Source organism: Lampetra planeri, chromosome 47 (assembly GCF_965212315.1).
Source record: "Lampetra planeri chromosome 47, kcLamPlan1.2.h2, whole genome shotgun sequence".
In the NCBI taxonomy this organism is placed as follows: domain Eukaryota; kingdom Metazoa; phylum Chordata; class Hyperoartia; order Petromyzontiformes; family Petromyzontidae; genus Lampetra; species Lampetra planeri.
In genome coordinates, this window is record NC_136153.1 from 1,561,862 (window position 1) to 1,588,759 (window position 26,898).

Consider the following 26,898-nt stretch of genomic DNA (forward strand, 5'->3'; position numbering starts at 1 on the left):
GTTCTGCAGATGTAGATGCTACTGGTTCTTCACGTTCTGCAGATGTAGATGCCACTGGTTCTTCACATTCTAGAGATGTAGATGTCACTGGTTCTTCACGTTCTGCAGATGTAGATGCCACTGGTTCTTCACGTTCTGGAGATGTAGATGCCACTGGTTCTTCACGTTCTGCAGATGTAGATGCCACTGGTTCTTCACGTTCTGCAGATGTAGATGCCACTGGTTCTTCACGTTCTGCAGATGTAGATGCCACTGGTTCTTCACGTTCTGCAGATGTAGATGCCACTGGTTCTTCACGTTCTAGATATGTAGATGTCACTGGTTCTTCACGCTCTGCAGATGTAGATGCCACTGGTTCTTCACGTTCTGCAGATGTAGATGCCACTGGTTCTTCACGTTCTGCAGATGTAGATGCCACTGGTTCTTCACGTTCTGCAGATGTAGATGCCACTGGTTCTTCACGTTCTGCAGATGTAGATGCCACTGGTTCTTCACGTTCTAGAGATGTAGATGTCACTGGTTCTTCACGCTCTGCAGATGTAGATGCCACTGGTTCTTCACGTTCTAGAGATGTAGATGTCACTGGTTCTTCACGCTCTGCAGATGTAGATGCCACTGGTTCTTCACGTTCTGCAGATGTAGATGACACTGGTTCTTCACGTTCTGCAGATGTAGATGCTACTGGTTCTTCACGTTCTGCAGATGTAGATGCCACTGGTTCTTCACATTCTAGAGATGTAGATGTCACTGGTTCTTCACGTTCTGCAGATGTAGATGCCACTGGTTCTTCACGTTCTGCAGATGTAGATGACACTGGTTCTTCACGTTCTGCAGATGTAGATGCCACTGGTTCTTCACGTTCTGCAGATGTAGATGCCACTGGTTCTTCACGTTCTGCAGATGTAGATGCCACTGGTTCTTCACGTTCTAGAGATGTAGATGTCACTGGTTCTTCACGCTCTGCAGATGTAGATGCCACTGGTTCTTCACGTTCTGCAGATGTAGATGCCACTGGTTCTTCACGTTCTGCAGATGTAGATGCCACTGGTTCTTCACGTTCTGCAGATGTAGATGCCACTGGTTCTTCACGTTCTGCAGATGTAGATGCCACTGGTTCTTCACGTTCTAGAGATGTAGATGTCACTGGTTCTTCACGCTCTGCAGATGTAGATGCCACTGGTTCTTCACGTTCTAGAGATGTAGATGTCACTGGTTCTTCACGCTCTGCAGATGGAGATGCCACTGGTTCTTCACGTTCTGCAGATGTAGATGCCACTGGTTCTTCACGTTATGCAGATGTAGATGCCACTGGTTCTTCACGTTCTAGAGATGTAGATGTCACTGGTTTTTCACGTTTTGCAGATGTAGATGCCACTGGTTCTTCACGTTCTGCAGATGTAGATGCCACTGGTTCTTCACGTTCTGCAGATGTAGATGTCACTGGTTCTTCACGTTCTGCAGATGTAGATGCCACTGGTTCTTCATGTTCTAGAGATGTAGATGCCACTGGTTCTTCATGTTCTGCAGATGTAGATGCCACTGGTTCTTCACGTTCTGCAGATGTAGATGCCACTGGTTCTTCACGTTCTGCAGATGTAGATGACACTGGTTCTTCACGTTCTGCAGATGGAGCTGCCTCTGGTTCTTCACGTTCTGGAGATGTAGATGTCACTGGTTCTTCACGTTCTAGAGATGTAGATGTCACTGGTTCTTCACGTTCTGCAGATGTAGATGTCACTGGTTCTTCACGTTCTGCAGATGTAGATGCCACTGGTTCTTCATGTTCTAGAGATGTAGATGCCACTGGTTCTTCATGTTCTGCAGATGTAGATGCCACTGGTTCTTCACGTTCTGCAGATGTAGATGCCACTAGTTCTTCACGTTCTGCAGATGTAGATGACACTGGTTCTTCACGTTCTGCAGATGGAGATGCCTCTGGTTCTTCACGTTCTGGAGATGTAGATGTCACTGGTTCTTCATGTTCTAGAGGTGTAAATGCCACTGGTTCTTCACGTTTGCAGATGTAGATGCCACTGATTCTTCATGTTCTGGAGATGTAGATGCCACTGGTTCTTCACGTTCTGCAGATGTAGATGCCACTGGTTCTTCACGTTCTGCAGATGTAGATGTCACTGGTTCTTCACGTTCTGCAGATGTAGATGCCACTGGTTCTTCACGTTCTGGAGATGTAGATGCCACTGGTTCTTCATGTTCTAGAGATGTAGATGCCACTGGTTCTTCATGTTCTGCAGATGTAGATGCCACTGGTTCTTCACGTTCTGCAGATGTAGATGCCACTGGTTCTTCACGTTCTGCAGATGTAGATGACACTGGTTCTTCACGTTCTGCAGATGTAGATGCCACTGGTTCTTCACGTTCTGCAGATGTAGATGCCACTGGTTCTTCACGTTCTAGAGATGTAGATGTCACTGGTTCTTCACGTTCTGCAGATGTAGATGCCACTGGTTCTTCACGTTCTGCAGATGTAGATGCCACTGGTTCTACACGTTCTGCAGATGTAGATGCCACTGGTTATTCACGTTCTGCAGATGTAGATGCCACTGGTTATTCACGTTCTGCAGATGTAGATGCCACTGGTTATTCACGTTCTGCAGATGTAGATGCTACTGGTTCTTCACGTTCTGGAGATGTAGATGCCACTGGTTCTTCACGTTCTGCAGATGTAGATGCCACTGGTTCTTCATGTTCTAGAGATGTAGATGCCACTGGTTCTTCATGTTCTGCAGATGTAGATGCCACTGGTTCTTCACGTTTTGCAGATGTAGATGCCACTGGTTCTTCACATTCTGCAGTTGTAGATGCCACTGGTTCTTCATGTTCCGCTGTTGTAGATGCCACTGGTTCTTCACGTTCTGCAGTTGTAGATACCACCGCTGCCATCTGTTGCACAGAGTTTGAACTTATGACAACTGGACGTACAGACAGATTTGTTCGTATCTCTGAAAATCCGTAAGTCGACTGTTCATAAGTAGAGGAGCCCCTGTATTGTTGTTGTCTCTGTAGAGGGCGCAGTGGCGCAGGCGCCGTGCGGGAACACCCTGGACGAGCTGACGGGGGAGATCGAGTCGGTGGGGCGGCCCGACGTGTACCCCAACAACGCCAACTGCGAGTGGCTCATCCCGGTGACGGACGCGGACCGCGTGCGCGTGACGCTCACCATGGTGGACGTGGAGCCGCACCCGCAGTGCATCTTTGACAGGTACGAGTAACGTCGCTCGCACGTTCGTGACGACGATGACAATGACGACGGCGACGATGACGACGACGATGATGACGATGATGACGACGACGACGATGACGACGATGACGACGATGATGACGACGACGACGATGACGACGACGATGACGACAACGCCGCCGCTGTCACCACGCACAGCTTTTCCCTGATTCGGAGGCGCGGGTGAAAAAAACGGCAGACGGTTAGCGCGGGAAGGGCGGCCGCCACAAACCGCCATTGCCGATGATTGCCCAAGCTCTGAGGTCCTGTGTTGTTGGAATGTTTGGCCGACCTTCGTGGGGCGCGCGGCAAAAGGTCGCCGCCGTATGAGATCCCGCAGTTGTACAAAACATTTATTTTCCCCGGGTGACTTTTCGCCGTTGGGATGTTTTGTCCGATATCGGTTACATTGGATGGGGTCTTTCTGGTTGTGGAACTTAACTCGGAGATGACAGACGAAACCCGCGGAGAGAGAGAGAGAACACACACACCACTGCACGCAAAAGTCTCCCCGGACTGGAGTCGAACCGAGGCTCCTGTTGCTGTGAGCCACAAGTGTTACCACTGTGCCACGCAAGTTTTAACTTCTATTATTTTGTATTCCACCAGGTAAGGCCCTCTGAGCTTTGTAGCTCTTTTTTAGAAGTGACCCAGGCACAAATGATAACTCAACGCAGTGGCTTATCACGTGGAAATGTATCACAGCCAAATACTCTAAACGCGTGTTTTCAGGGTCGGGATCGAACCCACGACCTTCTGTATACCAGGCGAGGTAGTTAACATCTCGCCACCGTTAACTATAGATACGCCTGCCCGGGCGCTGTGTGTGTGTGCTGCGTGTGTGTATGTGCTGTGTGTGTGTGCTGCGCGTGTGTGCTCCGTGTGTGCTGCGTGTGTGTGTGTGCTGCGTGTGTGTGTGCTGCGTGTGTGTGTGTGCTGCGTGTGTGTGTGCTGCGTGTGTGCTGCGTGTGTGTGTGCTGCGTGTGTGTGTGCTGCGTGTGTGTGTGTGTGCTGCTTGTGTGTGTGTGCTGCGTGTGTGTGTGTGCTGCGTGTGTGTGTGCTGCGTGTGTGTGTGCTGCGTGTGTTTGTGTGTGTGCTGCGTGTGTGTGTGCTGCGTGTGTGTGTGTGTGCTGCGTGTGTGTGTGCTGCGTGTGTGTGTGCTGCGTGTGTGTGTGCTGCGTGTGTGTGTGTGCTGCGTGTGTGTGTGCTGCGTGTGTGTGTGCTGCGTGTGTGTGTGCTGCGTGTGTGTGTGCTGCGTGTGTGTGTGTGCTGCGTGTGTGTGTGCTGCGTGTGTGTGTGTGCTGCATGTGTGTGTGCTGCGTGTGTGTGTGCTGCGTGTGTGTGTGTGCTGCGTGTGTGTGTGTGCTGCGTGTGTGTGTGCTGCGTGTGTGTGTGTGCTTCGTGTGTGTGTGCTGCGTGTGTGTGTGCTGCGTGTGTGTGTGTGTGCTGCGTGTGTGTGCTGCGTGTGTGTGTGTGCTGCGTGTGTGTGCTGCGTGTGTGTGTGCTGCGTGTGTGTGTGTGCTGCGTGTGTGTGTGCTGCGTGTGTGTGTGTGTGCTGCGTGTGTGTGTGCTGCGTGTGTGTGTGTGTGCTGCGTGTGTGTGTGCTGCGTGTGTGTGTGCTGCGTGTGTGTGTGCTGCGTGTGTGTGTGCTGCGTGTGTGTGTGCTGCGTGTGTGTGTGCTGCGTGTGTGTGTGCTGCGTGTGTGTGTGTGTGCTGCGTGTGTGTGTGCTGCGTGTGTGTGTGTGCTGCGTGTGTGTGTGCTGCGTGTGTGTGTGTGTGCTGCGTGTGTGTGTGTGCTGCGTGTGTGTGTGTGCTGCGTGTGTGTGTGTGCTTCGTGTGTGTGTGCTGCGTGTGTGTGTGTGCTGCGTGTGTGTGTGTGCTGCGTGTGTGTGTGTGTGCTGCGCGTGTGTGTGCTGCGTGTGTTTGCTGCGTGTGTGTGTGCTGCGTGTGTGTGCTGCGTGTGTGTGTGTGCTGCGTGTGTGTGTGTGTGCTGCGCGTGTGTGTGCTGCGTGTGTTTGCTGCGTGTGTGTGTGCTGCGTGTGTGTGTGCTGCGTGTGTGTGTGTGCCAGAGGTGTGGACTCGAGTCATGCGACTTGGACTCGAGTCAGACTCGAGTCATGATTTTGATGACTTCAGACTCGACTTGGACTTGCCTCATCTTTGACTCGACTTGACTCGGGACTCTAGAGCAAAGACTTGAGACTTACTTGTGACTTGCATAACAATGACTTTGTCCCACCTCTGGTGTGTGCTGCGTGTGTGTGTGTGCTGCGTGTGTGTGTGTGCTGCGTGTGTGTGTGCGTGCAGGCTGGAGGTGCGCATGGAGGGCACAAACACGTCCCAGCTGATGTGCGGCAATGACCTCTCGCGGTACAACCCCGTGACGGGACGGGGCCGCACCACGCTCACCTTCACCAGCGACGACTCCGTCACGGGCGCGGGGTGGGCCGCGCAGTATGAGGGTACGCGCACACCCTGCCCACGAAGACCACAGGCCCCCCCCCCCACGCGTAGCCCGTCACAGACTCTTGGGGGACAAGTGCCGTGAGCTACGAGCACCTCTGAAGGCCGGCACTGTGGCACACGACGAGGTGGCTGGGTGGCCAGCACCACGCCCTGCCGCCTTTGTCTCCCGAGCGGCGGTGTTGAACACACGGCGCCGTGTACTCATTTGAGTCGACCGCACTGGGCACACACGCACACAACAACACAACAACAACCGCCATTCGCCACTAAGTGGTGGTGACGTCACCACGACGCTTGTGCCAGGCCATGTGCACCTTGAGGCCACGTGAAGTGTCGAACGCCCGCTGGCAGGAAGTCACGGGGCAGACCCAGGTGCCACGGGTCGACTGACCGAGATGACCGAGATGACTGGCTGATGCACCACCTGTGCCCCCTACTGTGCCAACTTGCTGTGCTTTAGCCAGCCGGCGCTCCGCTCGTTGTTGTGAGTGTCGCTCCTCCGCCCTCCGTTGTTGTTGGAGGACGACTGCCTCCAACTGCCCAGTAGCGTCCTTCACGAGCCTCCTCCACAGAGGCTGATCTTGAAACCGCTGGTACCGGTCATCGGCAAGTCCACTCAGCTCCACATCCTCCTGTACCACGTCACTCCATCTCTTCTCTAGCCCGTGCCACGCCCGTTTAGCCCCCTCGATCCGGCCGAACAAAAGCTGTTTGGGCATGCGGTGACTTGGCATGTGGGCTACATGACCCAGCCAACGCAGCCTTGCCTGCCAGAGGAGCTCACCGATGGGACTTTGTCCAGATCTTTCAAGGATTTGTGAGCTCTTCACACAATCCAGCCTGGTTAAACCCAGGATTGATCGTAGGCACGTCAGCCTAAATGTTTCTAACCGGCGAAGATGTTCACATGCACACACGTACACACGTCTCTCACTACAGCATTGAAACAAAGACAAAGATCACCTGCGTAGCCTATCAGTAGGCTGTTGGGGCAAGTGCTGTTTGCGACCACCTATGAAGGCGGCACGGCGCCACTCACTTTACTCCTCGTCTCACATCACCCAAACGTCTGCCTGTGTGCATGTTGAACTTCTTTCACACCGTACTTAGCCAACCGTGCTCATGGGACGTGCGGAGAAAGGACAGCAAATCAAACCCAGCGGCCCGAGTTGCATCTGGGATTAGCATGGTTGGCTACGTACGGTGCGAAAGAAGTTCAAACATATACACGGAGACAAATATCGCCCGTATGACCTCAACAGACTGTAGGGGCAAGTGCTGTTAGCGAGCGGCTATGAAGGCCGGCACTGTGGCACACGATGGGGTGGGTGGCCAGCAACCACGCCCGACCGCCTTTGTCTCCCCAGTGGCGATGTTTACACACCGCACTAGGCACTCATTTGCTGCTGAGTCGACCTAGAGGAGGCCCAGGACCGGTTCAAATATTCGCCACTGATATTCGTCATGACGTCACGTACCTGGGGGGGGGGGTCAGACATTTGTGACGATGTGTGACGAGGGGGGGGGACGGGGTTTGAGAAATCTGACGTCACATCAAAATGCGCAACTTTAATAAATAAATATAAATGTTTTCTCCTACAACATCAGAGTGCTGCGGCACATTAAATACGCACTACAATGACAATATTTTAAAGCGATTTAAAGCATGTTTTATATTTTTTGGGGGGGGGCAGAGCTTTGTGACGTCATATTTGAGGTGGGGGTCTGACTTTTTGTGACGCCGTGTGACGGAGGGGGGGGGTCAATAATCGTCCAAAATCGCATGACGTCATTTATGGACGGCCCCCTAGCAGCACTGCCAGCACGACCCACATGCACACGTCCTCAACACCACCACGCCCCATCAGCACCAACACCTCCTGCTGCTCTAAATCGTGATCACTAACTAAGACTAAACCACGTACATGTTTTGCTCAACTAAACATTTGTTATTCATTTTGCCAGGTAAGGCCCCGCTGAGCTGCTATGTAGGAGCTCTCTTTCAGAAATGACCTGGCATCACAAATTATTGCCCAACGAAGTGGCTTGTCACGTGACGCTGAGACTGCTGCTGTTGCTGTTGCTGCTGCTGCTGCGAATGACGGTGATGATGGTGATGTTGATGGTGATGTCGACGGTAATGTCGATGGTGATGTCGATGGTGATGTGGATGGTGATGTGGATGATGATGTGGATGGTGATGTCGACGGTGATGTCGACGGTGATGTGGCCTCTCCGCCAGTGTTCCTAGCGAACCCGCCATGCAACTCAAACCCGTGCCAGTTCGGCGGCCAATGCAGCAACCGAATCGCGCGCTACATCTGCACGTGCGTGGAGGGCACGCAGGGCCTCAACTGTGAAATCAGTCAGTGCCTGCAACACACATCGCCATCATCACCATCACCACCATCACCACCATCACCACCATCACCACTATCATCACTATCATCACCACCATCACCATCATTACTATCACTCTCGTCGTTAATTTTACTGACACCGCCATCACTATCATCACCACTATCATCACCACCATCACCACCATCATTACTATCACCATCACCATCATTACTATCACTCTCGTCGTTACTTTTACTGACACCGCCATCACCATCACTATCATCACCACCGTCATTATCGTCAACGTCTCCATCGCCTGCATCACCATCACCACCATCACCACTATCATCACCACCATCACTACCATCACCACCACCATCACCACCACCATCACCACCATCACCACCATCACTGTCACTCTCACCACCATCACTATCATCACCACCACCATCACTATCATCAACATCTCCATCACCACCATGACTATCACTGCCATCACTATCACCCTGACTATCACCATCACTATCACCAACATCACTATCACCATCACTATCACCAACATCACCATCACTATTACCATCACTGCCACCAACATCACCGTCACTAACATCACTACCACCAACATCGCCATCACTATCACGCTCACCAACACCAACATCACTATCACCAACATGACCATCACTAATATCACCATCACTATCACCCTCACTACCACCAACATCACCATCACTACCGCCAACATCACCATCAATATCTTCATCACTATCACCATCACTATCACCAACATCACCAACATCACCAACATCACCATCACTATAACCATCACTACCACCAACATCACCCTCACTACCACCAACATCACCATCAATATCTTCATCACTATCACCATCACTACCGCCAACATCACCATCAATATCTTCATCACTATCACCATCACTATCACCAACATCACCAACATCACCATCACTATAACCATCACTATAACCATCACTACCATCAACATCACCATCACTACCACCAACATCACCATCACTATGACCATCACTAACATCACCATCACTACCACGAACATCACCATCACTATCACCATCACTATCACCATCAATATCACCATCACTATCACCATCACTACCAGCACTCAGCTCCGTGTCTCCCCCCATGTTCTCTCCACGCCAGACCTGGACGACTGCAGCTCACGCCCCTGTCAGAACGGCGGCACGTGTGAGGATGGCATCAACTCGTACGACTGCGTGTGCGTGCCGGGGTTCATTGGGACCAACTGCGAGACTGGTACGGGGAGAGGGCATGGGGGGCGGCGGGGAGATCTGGGGGGGTCGAGGTAGTGGTGGCATCCTCCGGGTTTCCCCTCCACGCGCTTTCAGAGCACTGCAGCGATCAGTGTCCACGCGAGGACGATCCACTTTGTTGAGCTGCCACGTGTGGCCAGGTGGCTTCTGAGAACGAGCTGTGTGGCTCGGTGGGCCTTACCTGGCAAAATGTCATAATTATTGTTGATAGCAGCAGCAGCAGCAAACGTAGCAGAATCATCAGTCATCAGCAGCAGAATCATTCTTCTCATCATCAGCAGCAGCAGCCATAGAATTATCATCATCATCATCAGCAGCAGTAGCAAAAGCAGTGGTGACAGTAGCAGCAGAGTCACCATGAGCAGCAGTGAAATCACCGCTGTCATCAGCGGTCGAAGTAGTGGCGAAATGAACGTCGGTTGATCACGTCGTAGCGATCGGCACCAACATGATCATCATCAATCTCATTATCATCGTCAATCAGAATAAATCGCTATGCCAGTTACATGTGCAATTACATCAGGTTACGTGTAAGACCTCTGCTAATGAGTAACGAGACAGATTACCTTGCTAACACATTCTCCATAAAATGCTGTTCAAGTCTTCATTCATTTATGTATGTACATTCAACTTTTTTCACACCGTACATAGCGGAGGTGCGGTTTGTTTACTCCAATGTGTTACATTTTTACGGTGGTGGTGCTGGTAATGATAGTGGTGATAGTGATGGTGGTGATAGTGATTGAGATGGTGGTGATGGTGGTGATGCTGGTGATGGTGGTGATAGTGATTGAGATGGAGGTGATGGTGGTGATGCTGGTGATGTTGGTGATAGTGGTGGTGATAGTCATGGTGGTAATAGTGATGTAACTTATGGTGGAGGAGCAGCAGCATTGTAGTTAGCGCACTGCACCACGAAACCGGCGATCCGAGTTCGATTCCCGCTCATGACGAATATCAGTGGCGAATATTTGAACCGGTTCTTGGCCTCCTCTAGGTCGACTCAGCCTTAAATGAGTACCTTGTGCGGTGTGTAAACATCGCCACTGGGGAGACAAAGTCGGCCGTACGTGGTGCTGGCCACCCACCCCCTCGTGTACCACAGTGCCGGCCTTCACAGGTGCTGCTCGCTAACAGCACTTGCCCCGACAGTCTGCGAAGGCTACACGGGGGATCGTTGTCTTTGTCCACTCCGCAGACGTGGATGAGTGCGCCTCCAGCCCGTGCCGTAACGGCGCTCGCTGCGACAACAACGTCAACGCCTACGCCTGCGAGTGCCTCCCCGGCTACGCGGGCACCAACTGCGAGACGGGTGAGCCGCTCGGACGGCACGTCCACGGCGCACGCCGCACGCCTCGTCCACGGCACCTCGTCGGCGCACCAGGCCGATCGTCGGCATACCGGCAGCGTTCCCAGCAGCGGATTGACCGCGCTGCTCGCGGCGATGGAATGCCTTCGAGCGGCTTACCTGTGGAGGGGGCGAGCGCGAGCGGTTTCGGCGCCGTTGCTTCCGGACGAGCAAACTCGTGGCCCGGTGTATCTGTGCACGCTGAGCTTCTCTCGCACCGCACGTGGCCAGCCGTGCTCACGGGAGGCGCGGGGGAAGGACAACAAACTAAACACTAAAAGCGGTTCTTAGGAAGTGAGTTTTAAATCTCGATGGTGACTTAAGAGTGCACGGCTCCAGCGGCTTGCTAATATCTGAAGGAAGAAGCGTTCCAGACGGGCCGCAGAAGCGCATCCGAAAGCGCTGCGATGCGGTGACCGCCGTCTTTGTTTCGATGGCCGGCTACAATCTGCTGCTGCTACTGCTGCTGCGAGGATGACGCCCGGAGTTCACGCGGTGATGGTTTATGCTCCTTGACGAGACCAGCGCGGTAGTGCGGTGTGTTTGTGAGTTGCAATTTACGTAAACGCCGTCCCCGCCGTATGTAAATCTACCACGGTATCGACACCATCATCATTACTGTTATTGTGTCGTCACTTACGCATGCGCGTGTTCGCGTGTATGCGCGCGTGTGTGGGGAGCGTTGGTGTAGCGGTCAGCGGGCCGCGCTACGAACCCGGCGACCCGAATTCGATTCCCGCTCACGGCCAACTCCATTGACGATTATCTGAACCGGGTCCTGGGCCTCCACTAGGTCGACTCGGCCTCAAATGAGTACCTGGTTCGGTGTGTAAAAACATCGCCACTGGGGAGACAAAGGCGGCCGGGCGTGACGTTGGCCACGCACCCCTTTCGTGTGCCGTGCCGGCCTTCATAGGTGCCGCTCTCCAACAGCGCTTGCCCCAGCAGTCTGCACAGGCTATGCGGGGGATCTTTATTTTTGCGTGTCTTTGTGTCTTGCGCCCTTCACAGACATCGACGAGTGCGCTTCGAGGCCGTGCCAGAACGGAGCGCGCTGCACCGATGCCGTGGCCTCCTACTCCTGCGCGTGCCTCCTCGGATTCTCCGGAGTGGACTGTGAGATAGGCGAGTGGGCGCCGTCGTGAGATGTGCCTGGCGAGGGGGGGGGGGACTGGGGGGGCTGGGGGTGGCAGGGGTGGGGCCACGTCTCGCTTGCCCTGCCACGGCTCTCAATGATCGAATTTGGTTTTCTTTTATAATGTTTTAATATTTTTTTTTAATTATCCTATTATAATTGCTTATTATTTTATTGCTTGAATATTTTTGTCATTAACTCTTTATTATCGTATTATTTTATGTTATTACATTCTATTATTGTTATTTTACGCAATATTTTCCAATATTGTTATTTTTTTTATCACTCTTTATAAATTGTCCCCGTGATGACGAGCCCACTTCGTTGAGCGATCATTTGCGATGTCGAGGGTCGCTTCTGACAAAGAGCTACGTAGCAGCATCATTAGCAACAGCAGCGGCAACAGTATCAATAGCAGCAGCATCATCAGCAGCAGCAGTAGCAGCATCATCATCAGCAGTAGCATCATCAGCAACAGCAGCGGCAACAGTAGCAATAGAGCATCATCATCAGCAGCAGTAGCCATGGTCAATCCTCTGCTGGATGAAGGCCTCCAACCAGGTAGCCGGCTCCTCTCGTGATCCTGTAATGTAACACTCCACCTGGCTCCTGCACGTGATCTGATGATTTCATCGCTCCATCTCCCCCTGGGAACGTCATCCGGGATGAATTCCCTCCCTTGGCCGGCACTCCGTTCTTCTTATTTTTATTTCTACTTAAACTTAAAAAAGTGAGTAGCACTTCATGGCAAGTCAACAGTGGCTGTCCAAACAAGACACTGACCCCTGCCAGTGGAATGTGGAATTCTCACCACTTGATCAAGGTCTACGTATGCCAATGAGCAACAACCCCATGCTCATTGAAATTTTTCGATTAATTTTGTATTTGTTTAACTTTGAAGTGATAACATTTAAGGCGTGTGTCTAGTAGCTTGTGTGTGTGTGTGCGTGTGTGTTTCAGATATTGATGAATGTGCGTCAAGTCCGTGCTACAACGGAGGGCGCTGCTTGAACGAGGCCAATCGCTGGAGGTGCGAATGCTTGCCCGGATTTCTGGGAGATCATTGTGAGACAGGTGAGTGGGTCGATGGGCGATGGGGCGAGTGAGTGGGTAAGTAGGTAAGGAAGGGAGTGGATGAGTGAGTAGGTAGTTGAGTTTGTTTGTGGGTAGGTGGGTGCGTGAGTTGGTAAGTGTGTGAATGAATGGGTAATGAGTCAGTTGGTGGGTGATTGGGTGTGTGAGTTGGTAAGTGAGTGGGCGGGTGGGTAATTGAATGAGTTTGTGGGTGAGAGAGTTGGTTATTGAGTGGGTGATCGAGTAGGTGAGTACGTAAGTGCATGAGTGAGTTGGGGTGATGGATGAGTGAGTTGGTGAGTGTGTTAGTAGGTGGATACGTGCGTTTGTGGGTAAATTAGTTGGTTTGGTGGTGATAGGATGAGTGAGTTATCTAGGTAAGTGCCTGTGTGTGCCATTGAGTGATTGACTGTGTTAGTGCATGAGTGAATTAGTTAATAAGTGAGTTGGATGAGTGAGATTATGAGTGTGTGGGTGAGTTATTGGCAGCTGGTGCCATGGGGAAAATGAGGAGGAGCAGAACCAGAAACTTGTATTAACTCTGGAGAAATCCGATGAGCTATGAAGCTCTGTTTTACACATGTCTCGCAGAGTCAAGGCAAGATGGATAGTCTGTCTGATTGTGCTCTGCAAGGAAGTGGCTGACGGCACGGAGAGATTTCGTGGTAGCAGACCATGGCGGAGCTGAGCAGCGCACGTGGCAGGGATAAGGTTGAGGAGGAGGGGGAGGGAGGGAGGAGGAGGGGGGAGGGAGGGGGAGGGAGGGGGAGGGAGGGAGGGGGAGGGAGGGAGGGAGGGAGGGGGAGGAGGGGGGAGGGGGAGACGTGGCCTGTTGTCCCCACTTGTAACCCGGCGGACGGCCGCTGTGCGGTGCTTCTCTTCCACAGATGTCGATGAGTGCGCCTCGAGCCCGTGCCGGAACGGGGGCCGCTGCGTGGACAGCACCAACGAGTACTCCTGCCGCTGCCCCGCCGGATACGCCGGGACCAATTGTGAGATCGGTGAGACGCGAACAGACGACGGCACATTGCAAACGGACACAATCTGAACCCCACAGCCCCAACACTCACCCACAGCCTCAACACTGACCTACAGCCTCAACACTGACCCACAGCCCCAACACTCACCCACAGCCTCAACACTGACCCACAGCCCCAACACTCACCCACAGCCTCAACACTCACCCACAGCATCAACACTGACCCACAGCCCCAACACTCACCCACAACCTCAACACTGACCCACAGCCCCAACACTCACCCACAGCCCCAACACTCACCCACAGCATCAACACTGACCCACAGCCCCAACACTCACCCACAGCCCCAACACTGACCCACAGCCCCAACACTCACCCACAGCCTCAACACTGACCCACAGCCTCAACACTGACCCACAGCCCCAACACTCACCCACAGCCTCAACACTGACCCACAGCCCCAACACTCACCCACAGCCTCAACACTCACCCACAGCATCAACACTGACCCACAGCCCCAACACTCACCCACAGCCTCAACACTGACCCACAGCCCCAACACTCACCCACAGCCCCAACACTCACCCACAGCATCAACACTGACCCACAGCCCCAACACTCACCCACAGCCCCAACACTGACCCACAGCCCCAACACTCACCCACAGCATCAACACTGACCCACAGCGCCAACACTGACCCACAGCCCCAACACTGACCCACAGCCCCAACACTGACCCACAGCCCCAACACTGACCCACAGCCCCAACACTGACCCACAGCCCCAACACTGACCCACAGCCCCAACACTGACACACAGACTCAACACTGACACACAGACTCAACACTGACCCACAGTCTCAACACTGACCCACAGTCTCAACACTGACCCACAGACTCAACACTGACCCACAGACTCAACACTGACCCACAGCCTCAACACTGACCCACAGCCCCAACACTCACCCACAGCCTCAACGCTGACCCACAGCCTCAACACTGACCCACAGCATCAACACTGACCAACAGCATCAACGCTCACCCACAGCCCCAACACTGACCCACAGCATCAACACTGACCCACAGCCCCAACACTCACCCACAGCCTCAACACTCACCCACAGCATCAACACTGACCCACAGCCTCAACGCTCACCCACAGCCTCAACACTGACACACAGACTCAACACTCACCCACAGCCTCAACACTCACCCACAGCATCAACACTGACACACAGACTCAACACTCACCCACAGCATCAACACTGACCCACAGCCTCAACGCTGACCCACAGCCTCAACACTCACCCACAGCATCAACACTGACCCATAGACTCAACACTGACACACAGCATCAACACTCACCCACAGCCTCAACGCTGACCCACAGCCTCAACACTGACCCATAGACTCAACACTCACCCACAGTCTCAACACTGACCCACAGCCTCAACGCTGACCCACAGCCTCAACACTGACCCATAGACTCAACACTGACACACAGACTCAACACTGACCCACAGACTCAACACTGACCCACAGACTCAACACTGATACACAGACTCAACACTGACCCACAGTCTCAACACTGACCCACAGACTCAACACTGACCCACAGCCTCAACACTGACCCACAGTCTCAACACTGACCCACAGCCTCAACACTGACCCACAGCCTCAACACTGACCCACAGCCTCAACACTGACACACAGCCTCAACACTGACCCACAGACTCAACACTGACCCACAGCTCCAACACTGACCCACAGACTCAACACTGACCCACAGCCCCAACACTCACCCACAGCCTCAACACTGACCCACAGCCCCAACACTCACCCACAGCCCCAACACTCACCCACAGCATCAACACTGACCCACAGCCCCAACACTCACCCACAGCCCCAACACTGACCCACAGCCCCAACACTCACCCACAGCATCAACACTGACCCACAGCGCCAACACTGACCCACAGCCCCAACACTGACCCACAGCCCCAACACTGACCCACAGCCCCAACACTGACCCACAGCCCCAACACTGACCCACAGCCCCAACACTGACCCACAGCCCCAACACTGACACACAGACTCAACACTGACACACAGACTCAACACTGACCCACAGTCTCAACACTGACCCACAGACTCAACACTGACCCACAGCCTCAACACTGACCCACAGTCTCAACACTGACCCACAGCCTCAACACTGACCCACAGCCTCAACACTGACCCACAGCCTCAACACTGACACACAGCCTCAACACTGACCCACAGACTCAACACTGACCCACAGCCCCAACACTGACCCACAGACTCAACACTGACCCACAGCCCCAACACTCACCCACAGCCTCAACACTGACCCACAGCCCCAACACTCACCCACAGCCCCAACACTCACCCACAGCATCAACACTGACCCACAGCCCCAACACTCACCCACAGCCCCAACACTCACCCACAGCATCAACACTCACCCACAGCATCAACACTGACCCACAGCGCCAACACTGACCCACAGCCCCAACACTGACCCACAGCCCCAACACTGACCCACAGCCCCAACACTGACCCACAGCCCCAACACTGACCCACAGCCCCAACACTGACCCACAGCCCCAACACTGACCCACAGCCCCAACACTGACCCACAGCCCCAACACTGACCCACAGCCCCAACACTGACACACAGACTCAACACTGACACACAGACTCAACACTGACCCACAGCCTCAACACTGACCCACAGACTCAACACTGACCCACAGACTCAACACTGACCCACAGCCTCAACACTGACCCACAGCATCAACACTGACCAACAGCATCAACGCTCACCCACAGCCCCAACACTGACCCACAGCATCAACACTGACCCACAGCCCCAACACTCACCCACAGCCTCAACACTCACCCACAGCATCAACACTGACCCACAGCCTCAACGCTCACCCACAGCCTCAACACTGACACACAGACTCAACACTCACCCACAGCCTCAACACTCACCCACAGCATCAACACTGACACACAGACTCAACACTCACCCACAGCATCAACACTGACCCACAGCCTCAACGCTGACCCACAGCCTCAACACTCACCCACAGCATCAACACTGACCCATAGACTCAACACTGACACACAGCATCAACACTCACCCACAGCCTCAACGCTGACCCACAGCCTCAACACTGACCCATAGACTCAACACTCACCCACAGTCTCAACACTGACCCACAGCCTCAACGCTGACCCACAGCCTCAACACTGACCCATAGACTCAACACTGACACACAGACTCAACACTGACCCACAGACTCAACACTGACCCACAGACTCAACACTGACACACAGACTCAACACTGACCCACAGACTCAACACTGACCCACAGACTCAACACTGACCCACAGTCTCAACACTGACCCACAGACTCAACACTGACCCACAGCCTCAACACTGACCCACAGTCTCAACACTGACCCACAGCCTCAACACTGACCCACAGCCTCAACACTGACCCACAGCCTCAACACTGACACACAGCCTCAACACTGACCCACAGACTCAACACTGACCCACAGCCCCAACACTGACCCACAGACTCAACACTGACCCACAGCCTCAACACTGACCCACAGACTCAACACTGACCCACAGCCTCAACACTGACCCACAGACTCAACACTGACCCACAGACTCAACACTGACCCACAGACTCAACACTCACCCACAGCCTCAACACTCACCCACAGCCTCAACGCTCACCCACAGCCCCAACACTCACCTACAGCCTCAACACTGACCCACAGACTCAACACTGACCCACAGACTCAACACTGACCCACAGACTCAACACTGACCCACAGACTCAACACTGACCCACAGCCCCAACACTCACCCACAGCCTCAACACTGACCCACAGCCCCAACACTCACCCACAGCCTCAACACTGAACCACAGCCCCAACACTCACCCACAGCCTCAACACTCACCCACAGCATCAACACTGACACACAGACTCAACACTCACCCACAGCATCAACACTGACCCACAGCCTCAACGCTGACCCACAGCCTCAACACTCACCCACAGCATCAACACTGACCCATAGACTCAACACTGACACACAGCATCAACACTCACCCACAGCCTCAACGCTGACCCACAGCCTCAACACTGACCCATAGACTCAACACTCACCCACAGTCTCAACACTGACCCACAGCCTCAACGCTGACCCACAGCCTCAACACTGACCCATAGACTCAACACTGACACACAGACTCAACACTGACCCACAGACTCAACACTGACCCACAGACTCAACACTGACACACAGACTCAACACTGACCCACAGACTCAACACTGACCCACAGACTCAACACTGACCCACAGTCTCAACACTGACCCACAGACTCAACACTGACCCACAGCCTCAACACTGACCCACAGTCTCAACACTGACCCACAGCCTCAACACTGACCCACAGCCTCAACACTGACCCACAGCCTCAACACTGACACACAGCCTCAACACTGACCCACAGACTCAACACTGACCCACAGCCCCAACACTGACCCACAGACTCAACACTGACCCACAGCCTCAACACTGACCCACAGACTCAACACTGACCCACAGCCTCAACACTGACCCACAGACTCAACACTGACCCACAGACTCAACACTGACCCACAGACTCAACACTGACCCACAGACTCAACACTGACCCACAGCCCCAACACTCACCCACAGCCTCAACACTGACCCACAGCCCCAACACTCACCCACAGCCTCAACACTGAACCACAGCCCCAACACTCACCCACAGCCTCAACACTGACCCACAGTCCCAACACTCACCCACAGCCCCAACACTGACCCACAGCCCCAACACTGACCCACAGCCCCAACACTCACCCACAGCCCCAACACTCACCCACAGCCTCAACACTGACCCACAGCCCCAACACTCACCCACAGCCTCAACACTGACCCACAGCCCCAACACTCACCCACAGCCTCAACGCTAACCCACAGACCCAACACTCACCCACAACCTCAACACTGACCCACAGCCCCAACACTCACCCACAGCCTCAACACTGACCCACAGCCCCAACGCTCACCCACAGCCTCAACGCTCACCCACAGCCCCAACACTCACCCACAGCCTCAACACTGACCCACAGCCCCAACACTCACCCACAACCTCAACACTGACCCACAGCCCCAACACTCACCCACAGCCTCAACGCTCACCCACAGCCCCAACACTCACCCACAGCCTCAACACTGACCCACAGCCCCAACACTCACCCACAGCCTCAACACTGACCCACAGCCTCAACACTGACCCACAGCCCCAACACTGACCCACAGCCCCAACACTCACCCACAGCCTCAACGCTAACCCACAGCCCCAACACTCACCCACAACCTCAACACTGACCCACAGCCCCAGCACTCACCCACAACCTCAACACTGACCCACAGCCCCAACACTCACCCACAGCCTCAACACTGACCCAAAGCCTCAACGCTAACCCACAACCCCAACACTGACCCACAGCCCCAACACTCACCCACAGCCTCAACGCTCACCCACAGCCCCAACACTCACCCACAGCCTCAACGCTGATGCACAGACTATTGGCTATTGTCCGATCGTCCCTTCCTGCTAATTGCCACACTTCTATTAACGGCATGGGATGGTGGCATTCATCTTGTGTGTGTGTGTGTTCTCTAATTCGTGCTCTTCCTCTTTCTGAAGTCAAACGGTGGCTGGTTATTGTTTTTGTTGTTTTGGATTGTGCTCTTCCTTTTAAAACAATGAACACCGCAGCGACTTCCACGCGCGCTTGTTGGCCAGCGAGCTGCTTCGTCAACCATCCTTCGCTGTCTCCCTGAGCCTACTTGCTGTACAGCCACTCCGCTCCTGGGAAGCCCACCCCACAAACTGAACGCTGTGAAATAAAAAAAAACGAAATCACAAGAACTCATGTAATTTGATTCAAATACATTTCAGATTTCTTTTTGGGCTTGCCAGGAAAGCGTCACCGAGTACTCGAAGATTCGCTTTCAATGAGCGTCTCGTCTGAGATGATCGTCGATTTGTCGTGTGACGCTTACAGAAAAAATTATAATTGGAAAATAACCACGCTCAGTGAAATATTTGTCTTTTGTCAACGTGACACATTTTTTGCTGATTGGCCGTGTCGGGTGATGGAGGGTTGCGACACATTTAAAAATAACGCGATCTAACCCAAAAACCTTTATTGTGACCCACACTCATTTTAACACGTTGGCTTTCGCGACCAATTTTATTAATAAAAAAACGTTCTTTTGTGTTCCAACACGTCATATCTTGTGGGTAAACTCACCCCCGTCGTAGCAATTTGGAATTCCCACCGCTGGCCCTGCAGAGCCGTCAATGGGGTGCGTGCAACGATGCCTCGATGCTCGTTTTGAGCTGGGATTCGCTTCGGCTCTCTCTGACGTTTTGCCGAGCCGGCGAGCCCTCGTTGCAGTGCTGCGAGGGGGTGTCGCGACTTGCAGCCTCCGAGTCATCGTGGACGACGACGGCGCTTTCCTGGCGCACCTCGTAGCTCGCGCACTCGCTCGCTAACACGTGCTCGCTCGTGTGCACGCTCGCTCGCTAACACGCGCTCGCTCGCTAACACGTGCTCGCTCGCTAACACGCGCTCGCTCGCTAACACGTGCTCGCTAACACGTGCTCGCTCGTGTGCACACGCGCTCGCTCGCTAACACGTGCTCGCTAACACGTGCTTGCTCGTGTGCACACGCGCTCGCTAACACGCGCTCGCTCGCTAACGCGCTCGCTAACACGCGCTCGCTAACACGCGCTCACTAACACGCGCTCGCTCGTGTGCACGCTCGCTCGCTCGGCGTTCGTCAATCTGCAGCCAACGATTAATTATTTTTATTATTATGCTCAGGAAAATGCTTAATCGAAGCCGGAAAGGTTTCCGGAGCGCAGTTCCGCACCCAGCCACATCCATCTCGCCGCCTTGCATTTATCCCCATTGTACCCTGCATTCCTGCAACCTGCTTGTAGGGCTATATACATATAGGGCACACTAATATAGAACTATTATTCTTATGGATATGCATACTTTGTACTCTAGTGGTAGTGCCTTACGCCGATAACCATGACGCACACATTGGACGTTGGGCACGAGTTGCGTGATGTACAATCCCCACGCGTCATGTTGGAGCACCTTGGATGCCGCTGGAGGCAAGAAAACGGCAACTGATTTGAGAATCGAATACCTGGTGACCAATTCATTCAAATTGTTCAATCCTGCCCGCCATCTCGGCTAGTTGAACAAAAACACACGAATCGCCAATTGTTGCCCCAGTAGTGCCGCTGCAGGAAGTTGTGTCTCGAGTTGACCGCCACGTCACTCTGGAAGCAATCCTACAGGCAGCAGGGGCCTCGCAAAGCAAGTGAACAAGAGCCGCTTGGGTTTACATATCAGCGCAACGGCACAGCGGGGCACCATCGCTGTTCTAGAGAGAGCGAGAGGCGCTGTCTCAGTCACAGGCCGCAGTGCTGGACCTCAGCCTAGAGCAGGGGAGTTGACAGCACGAGTGGCTTGGGAGCCTTCTACAGAAAGATGTTGTTGGAGGGGAGTAGAGAGTGCGTGGAGGGGAGTAGTGTGAGATCACAGGGGAGAGGTAGGTGAGTGCGTGGAGAGGGGGGAGAGGTAGGAGAGTGTGTGGAGGAGAGTGAGAGGGGAGAGGTAGGTGAGTGCGATCTTTACATTGATTCGGGAGTGGTTTGGAGCTCGTGCAGGGATTTAAGTATCGGAGCGATGCGGTCTCCGTTGTGAGATCACCAGGTGAGCAGTCTGCCTGTCGCGTTCTGGATCTCGAGTTTGTAGGTGACGGAAGTGGAGAAGTGAGGGAAGTGGTGAGGTGAGGCAAGTGGGGAGGTGAGGGATGTGGTGGTCAGGGAAGTGGGGTGGTGAGGGATGCGTCATGAAGGCTGCAGTGGAGGAGTTGCAGCAGTCGAGCCGCTAGGCCGTGTAGACTCCGGTGAGGGCTATGGGTCTCACCACCCCCACCACCAGCAGCAGCAGCACAAGAGGTGAGCGAGCGATCCGGCGGCCGTGTGAGAGCGTCCCACGGCCTCCGTGGACCCGCGCGCCTCACTCGCCGGCACGCAGCCGCTGCTTGCTCGCTAGACGCTTGGCCAAAGCGGCCCCCCCCCCCTCCTGCTGCCTGGGCCCCGCTGTGAGGGGAAGCGGGCGAGCCGCGGTTCCCCGCCGCACGCTAACGCCTTGCCCTGGTCGTGTCCCCGGCTCGCCGTGTCCCCCCCGTCGCATGGAACCGTTGGGGGAATTTGGCCCCCTCCGAATCGTCTATAAGCAGAGCCTGAGCCCACAGCAGCGCCGACGGTCGAAGAGGGTAAGTTCCCCCCCTGCGCTGTGGCTACTGCTGCTCGTTGTCGTTGGTGGTCTTACTCCTGCACTCGCTGTGCTTGTGTTGACGTTCGTGGCTCGGATGCCGATGGAGGTTACTGCGCAATGTTTGTCGAACTTCTTTCGCGTTGTGCGTGGCCACCAGCGCTAATCGAAGGTGGCGGGGGTGGGGGGTGCAACAAACTAATCGGAAAAAAAAGTTCTGAAGAAATGAATTTTCAATGGGGATGATTTTAAAGTGCATCGTCCCAGTGGCTTCCGCATATCGGAAGGAAGAGCGTTCCAGACGGCCGCCAAAGCGCACCTGAAAGCGCCGCGCGATGCGATGACCCGCTGCCTGTGTTCGATGAACGAGCCAAAAGCCGCTGTTCCTGCGAGGATGACCGGAGTATGCGCGGTAATTTACGCTCCTTGACGAGATGAGCAAGGTTTTGTGGTTCATTTTGTGGCAAGCACTTTGTGTGTAACGAGTTGCGACCTTAGAACAATGTATTCGTTCGGCAACCGTACGGATAAATCGGCTTTATAATCTCAATGGCTGGGTGGCTAGATGAAAGGATGAAAGTAATCCGTTGAATTGTTGTGGATGAACTGGCACTTGCCACGGGAACGTGGAAATATATATCCAGTATTCCTGTGTTATTCGAGAACTTGTTCTACGCGATATTAGCTGTCCGCCATTCGCATCTGGAATTCTTCATGTCTCCATCGAGAGAGAAATAATTTTAATTTATTAAGCGCCCCGAAGACAATTTGTTCTCAGGGCACTACGCATGGCAAGGCCGAAAATAGTTTACCATCGATCAAGGACAGAAGATGCGCAAAATCACCGTCAACCCCACGTGTGAAGCCTAGGCACAGTGAGCAATGCACAATGTGAGGATCTTAATGATCTCGATGTAATAGACACGTGGCTGAAGGAGGTCATGCATGTAGGGAGGAGCAAGTTTATCTGAAGGCCTTCAATACCGGCAAGAGAATCTTCAAATCAATGCGGGGTACGGACAGGGGGCCAGCGAAGAGACGGGAGCACAGGTGTTGTGGTGTGATTCGCAAAGGGTCGTGCACCAGTTTGCACCCTGGCGGCCGCATTCTGAACAAACTGCAGCCTGTTTAAGGCGCTTGCTCGGGGTTCCATGAAGCAGGGCAATTGCGGTAGTCAATGTGGGAGAAGACAAATTGTCGGTCCTTCAGTGGGTGCACTGATGAAGATGTGACAGAGCCAGGGTACGTTTGTTAGGTGGACACAAGAGTTTCTCGCCGTTCTGTCTACGTGAGAATGAAAGGATGAAGTTTGATCGAGAAGAGTGTTGATCTCACGTGTTTGATAAACGTTCCAACTATCAATAACCAAGTGAAGAGGGATTGAATTGGATACCTGTCGGGGTGTACCGATGAAAATTAGCTGTGTTTTATCATCATTCATTTCAAGGACGTTCCGAGACACCCAGGCTTTTGACATGATACATTGACTGTGCTAATCATGAAACCATCCAATCCCAACCGTAGGTAGATCTGGGCGTCATCTGCGTAACAGTGGCAGCTGAGCCCTTGGTGTTGCAATGCAGCTCCAAGTTGGGCCAAATAGGCAGAGAACAGGATGGAGCCTATTACTAATCTCTGCGGGGCACCGTGAGCAGCTGAGTTAGCTGTGGATGTGTCGGTACCCATCCTGACGAATTGTGGTTCGCCGTGGCTGAGGATCAAGCTGAGATCGGCCGGTGCGCAGGTGCAGTGCTTGAGAACTCGGATCGATTAGGGCGGACGGAATCCGGCGGATTTGAACACGGGACGTGAACCGTGCCGGTTGGGTGCTCGGAGCCGTATCGGACCCTAGACCCCAGGGCCCCGGGACCCCAGGACCCCCGGCCCCCAGGGCTCCTGGTTCCTGGACCCCAGGGCCCCCGGATCCCAGAGCCCCGGGGCTCCCGGGGGCCCCCGGGCCGCGGTGGGATGCTCACGGTCCCCCTGTGTGGGTTGCGTTGCCCTCCGCGTGCAGAGATCAACGAGTGCGACTCGGGGCCCTGCTGGAATGGGGGCACCTGCATCGACCAGATCGGCTCCTACTCCTGCGTCTGCATCGAAGGCTACTCTGGCCGAGCCTGCGAAACCAGTGAGTCCCCAGACATCATCGCCACCATCACCTCCATCATCGCCACCATCACCTCCATCATCACCGCCATCGTCATCGCCACCCATCGGTTATCTTGGCCTACAATGCATCTCTGCATGTTGACACCTTATTAAGTATTCAGTCGCCTCCTTGTCACTCTTCTATCGCTGCTACGTGGTCACTGTTCCCATGAACGCCACTCATTGATTCCTCCACCCGTGTCTCATCCACCCCACTGTAATCAACCACCACGCTACAGGTCACTTCGCCACACTCACCCACTCGCTCACCCACTAACTCACTCACCCACTCGCTCACCTACTCGCTCACCCACTAACTCTCTCACCCACTCGCTCACCCACTAACTCACCCAACCACTCACTCACCCACTCACTCACCCACTCAACCATCACGCTGCTGGTCACCTCAGTTTAACGCGTAGTAGCTCGGCTTTCGCGACCAATATTATCCGTAATAAAGGTTTTGTTTTCTCTTTAGGGTTAGATCGCGTGAGTATGAATGCGTCGTTAATCCCACCACCACCCGACACAGCCAATAAGTGAGGTTTGTCACGTAAACAAAACATGCCAATTAGTTACTACTTCAGCCCACCGGTTGTGTGTTGGAGAGTAAACCCGCTACTACATTCACAATTGCAGTTCTATGACGTTTCGCCGGTAACCGCAACAACCAGCCAGAGTTGTGTTTGAAACTGACGTGGCGACCGCCGCCTCCCAAGCCACCCCTGAGAAACTTCGCCAAAAGTACCCCCCCCCCCCCCCCCCTGAGCAAACAAACTCGGCCGAGGCGTTCCCGAGTCAGAGAACACGATGGCGGCGAACGGAGGGAGCGGAGCGGGGAGCTGAGCCCGGGGGAATCCGGTGTCGCTCCGCGTGCCATGCGCGCAGATCTCAACGCATCGGGCTCGGTGGCTCCCTGGGTGATGGGAGCGCTCCTCTCCGGCCTCGCCATCATGGGCCTCACCTTCTCCCTCGTCAAGTCCGGATACTTGGGAGGTGAGTGAGCTCGCTCGCTCAGTCACCCCCCCACCAATCGCAACAATTCTGGCTCAAGCCACACATTCACCCTTGCCAATAATTCACCCTTCCGGTCGGTCGTTCGCTCACGCCATCGCTCGCTATCTCAATTCGGTCACATTCACACGCACGCAGTCAACTCGCACACCCATCTTGCCATTCATTCACTCACTCAACCTCCCCTCGCTAATTCATGTATTTACTTGCTCGCCCACCCACCCACACCGACCCACCCACCCTTCAGAACTACTTTTTGTGTTTAGTTTGTTGTCCTTTCCACCGCACCTCCGATTAGCGCGGTTGGCTACGTACGATGCGAAAGAAGCGCGAGAGAAGTTCAACATATATACAAAGATCCCCCATATATCTTTAACAGACTGTTGGGGTAAGTGCTGTTAGCAAGTACCTATTAAGGCCAGAATGGTATACGAGGGGGTGGGCGGCCAGCACCACACCCCAGTGGCGATGTTTACACACCGCACCAGGTACTCATTTGAAGCTGAGTCGACTTAGGAGAGGCCCACGACCGTTTCAGATAATCGTCACTTGGAATCGAACTCGGGCCGCCGGGTTTGTAGCGCAGCACGCTAACCGCTACGCTACATACACACGCACACGCCTCCTCCTCCTCACGTCTCCGTCCCTCCACCTCCCCCTTGTGTACATCCACAGCGAGGCAATGGACAATGACCAAGGTGCACCCTATCGGCAACTCCACGGTGGCCACCGTGCGCGGCACGGCGGGGCCATCGCCGGCAGCTGCTAAGAACGTGGCGCGCTCCAAGCCGAGGAGGTTTGGCGGGCCCCGGCTCCCCAGGTTCCTGCGCGCCAAGGAGGCCAGCGAGCAGTTTGAGAGCAGCGTCCCGCGCGGGGACGACCCCAGCCCGCTGCGCCCGCCCGGCATCTACCAGACCCTGCAGAGGGAGAAGGCCTTCATCAAGTAGCGGGCGGTGGTGGCGGTGGCGGCGGTGGCGGTAACAGTCGTGGGTGGCTGTGAAGTGAGCGAATGAATTTGGCGGTTGTGACATTGCTAGAGTCAGGAAGGAGCCGTGCTGAGTCTCGCGACTACTTTTCTTTTTAAATGGTCGTGGGCATAAGGGATTGTCGATTTCGCGAATTTGTGATTTAGTAACGTTAGGCTTTCCGCGGTCGATATTATGATTCGTAAATTAACGCCCTATTTTTGAGACACGGTTATTGTGGAATTCCTGGCTTTTTGCTGAAGATGCTGGACGTAGTTTTCGAGCGGAAGGTTATTCGTAGTGCGAATCAAATTACAATCGTAAAAAAAAAATTCCAAAAAAGAATTGTTTAAAATGTCCACACCAACGAACGCCAGGGCGAGGTGGGTTTGAGGCACCCGTCCACACGTTCCGGTATTTTAATCTATACGAGGTG

At 54.0% G+C, this 26,898-nt stretch overlaps 1 protein-coding gene across 1 annotated transcript in view; it reads left to right on the top strand.

The window, feature by feature from the left end:
* The window catches only part of LOC144733437 (uncharacterized), a 39,715-nt gene extending 13,271 nt beyond the window's left edge, over window positions 1–26,444 (top strand). Inside the window, exons 2-12 of the mRNA XM_078615346.1 lie at window positions 3,025–3,220; window positions 5,546–5,700; window positions 7,947–8,069; window positions 9,221–9,334; window positions 10,550–10,663; window positions 11,711–11,824; window positions 12,795–12,908; window positions 13,796–13,909; window positions 24,350–24,463; window positions 25,372–25,479; window positions 26,173–26,444. Of these exons, the coding sequence (XP_078471472.1) occupies window positions 3,025–3,220; window positions 5,546–5,700; window positions 7,947–8,069; window positions 9,221–9,334; window positions 10,550–10,663; window positions 11,711–11,824; window positions 12,795–12,908; window positions 13,796–13,909; window positions 24,350–24,463; window positions 25,372–25,479; window positions 26,173–26,444 (1,538 nt within the window). The remainder of the gene's footprint in view (window positions 1–3,024; window positions 3,221–5,545; window positions 5,701–7,946; window positions 8,070–9,220; window positions 9,335–10,549; window positions 10,664–11,710; window positions 11,825–12,794; window positions 12,909–13,795; window positions 13,910–24,349; window positions 24,464–25,371; window positions 25,480–26,172) is intronic.
* Window positions 26,445–26,898: the final 454 nt, after the last annotated feature.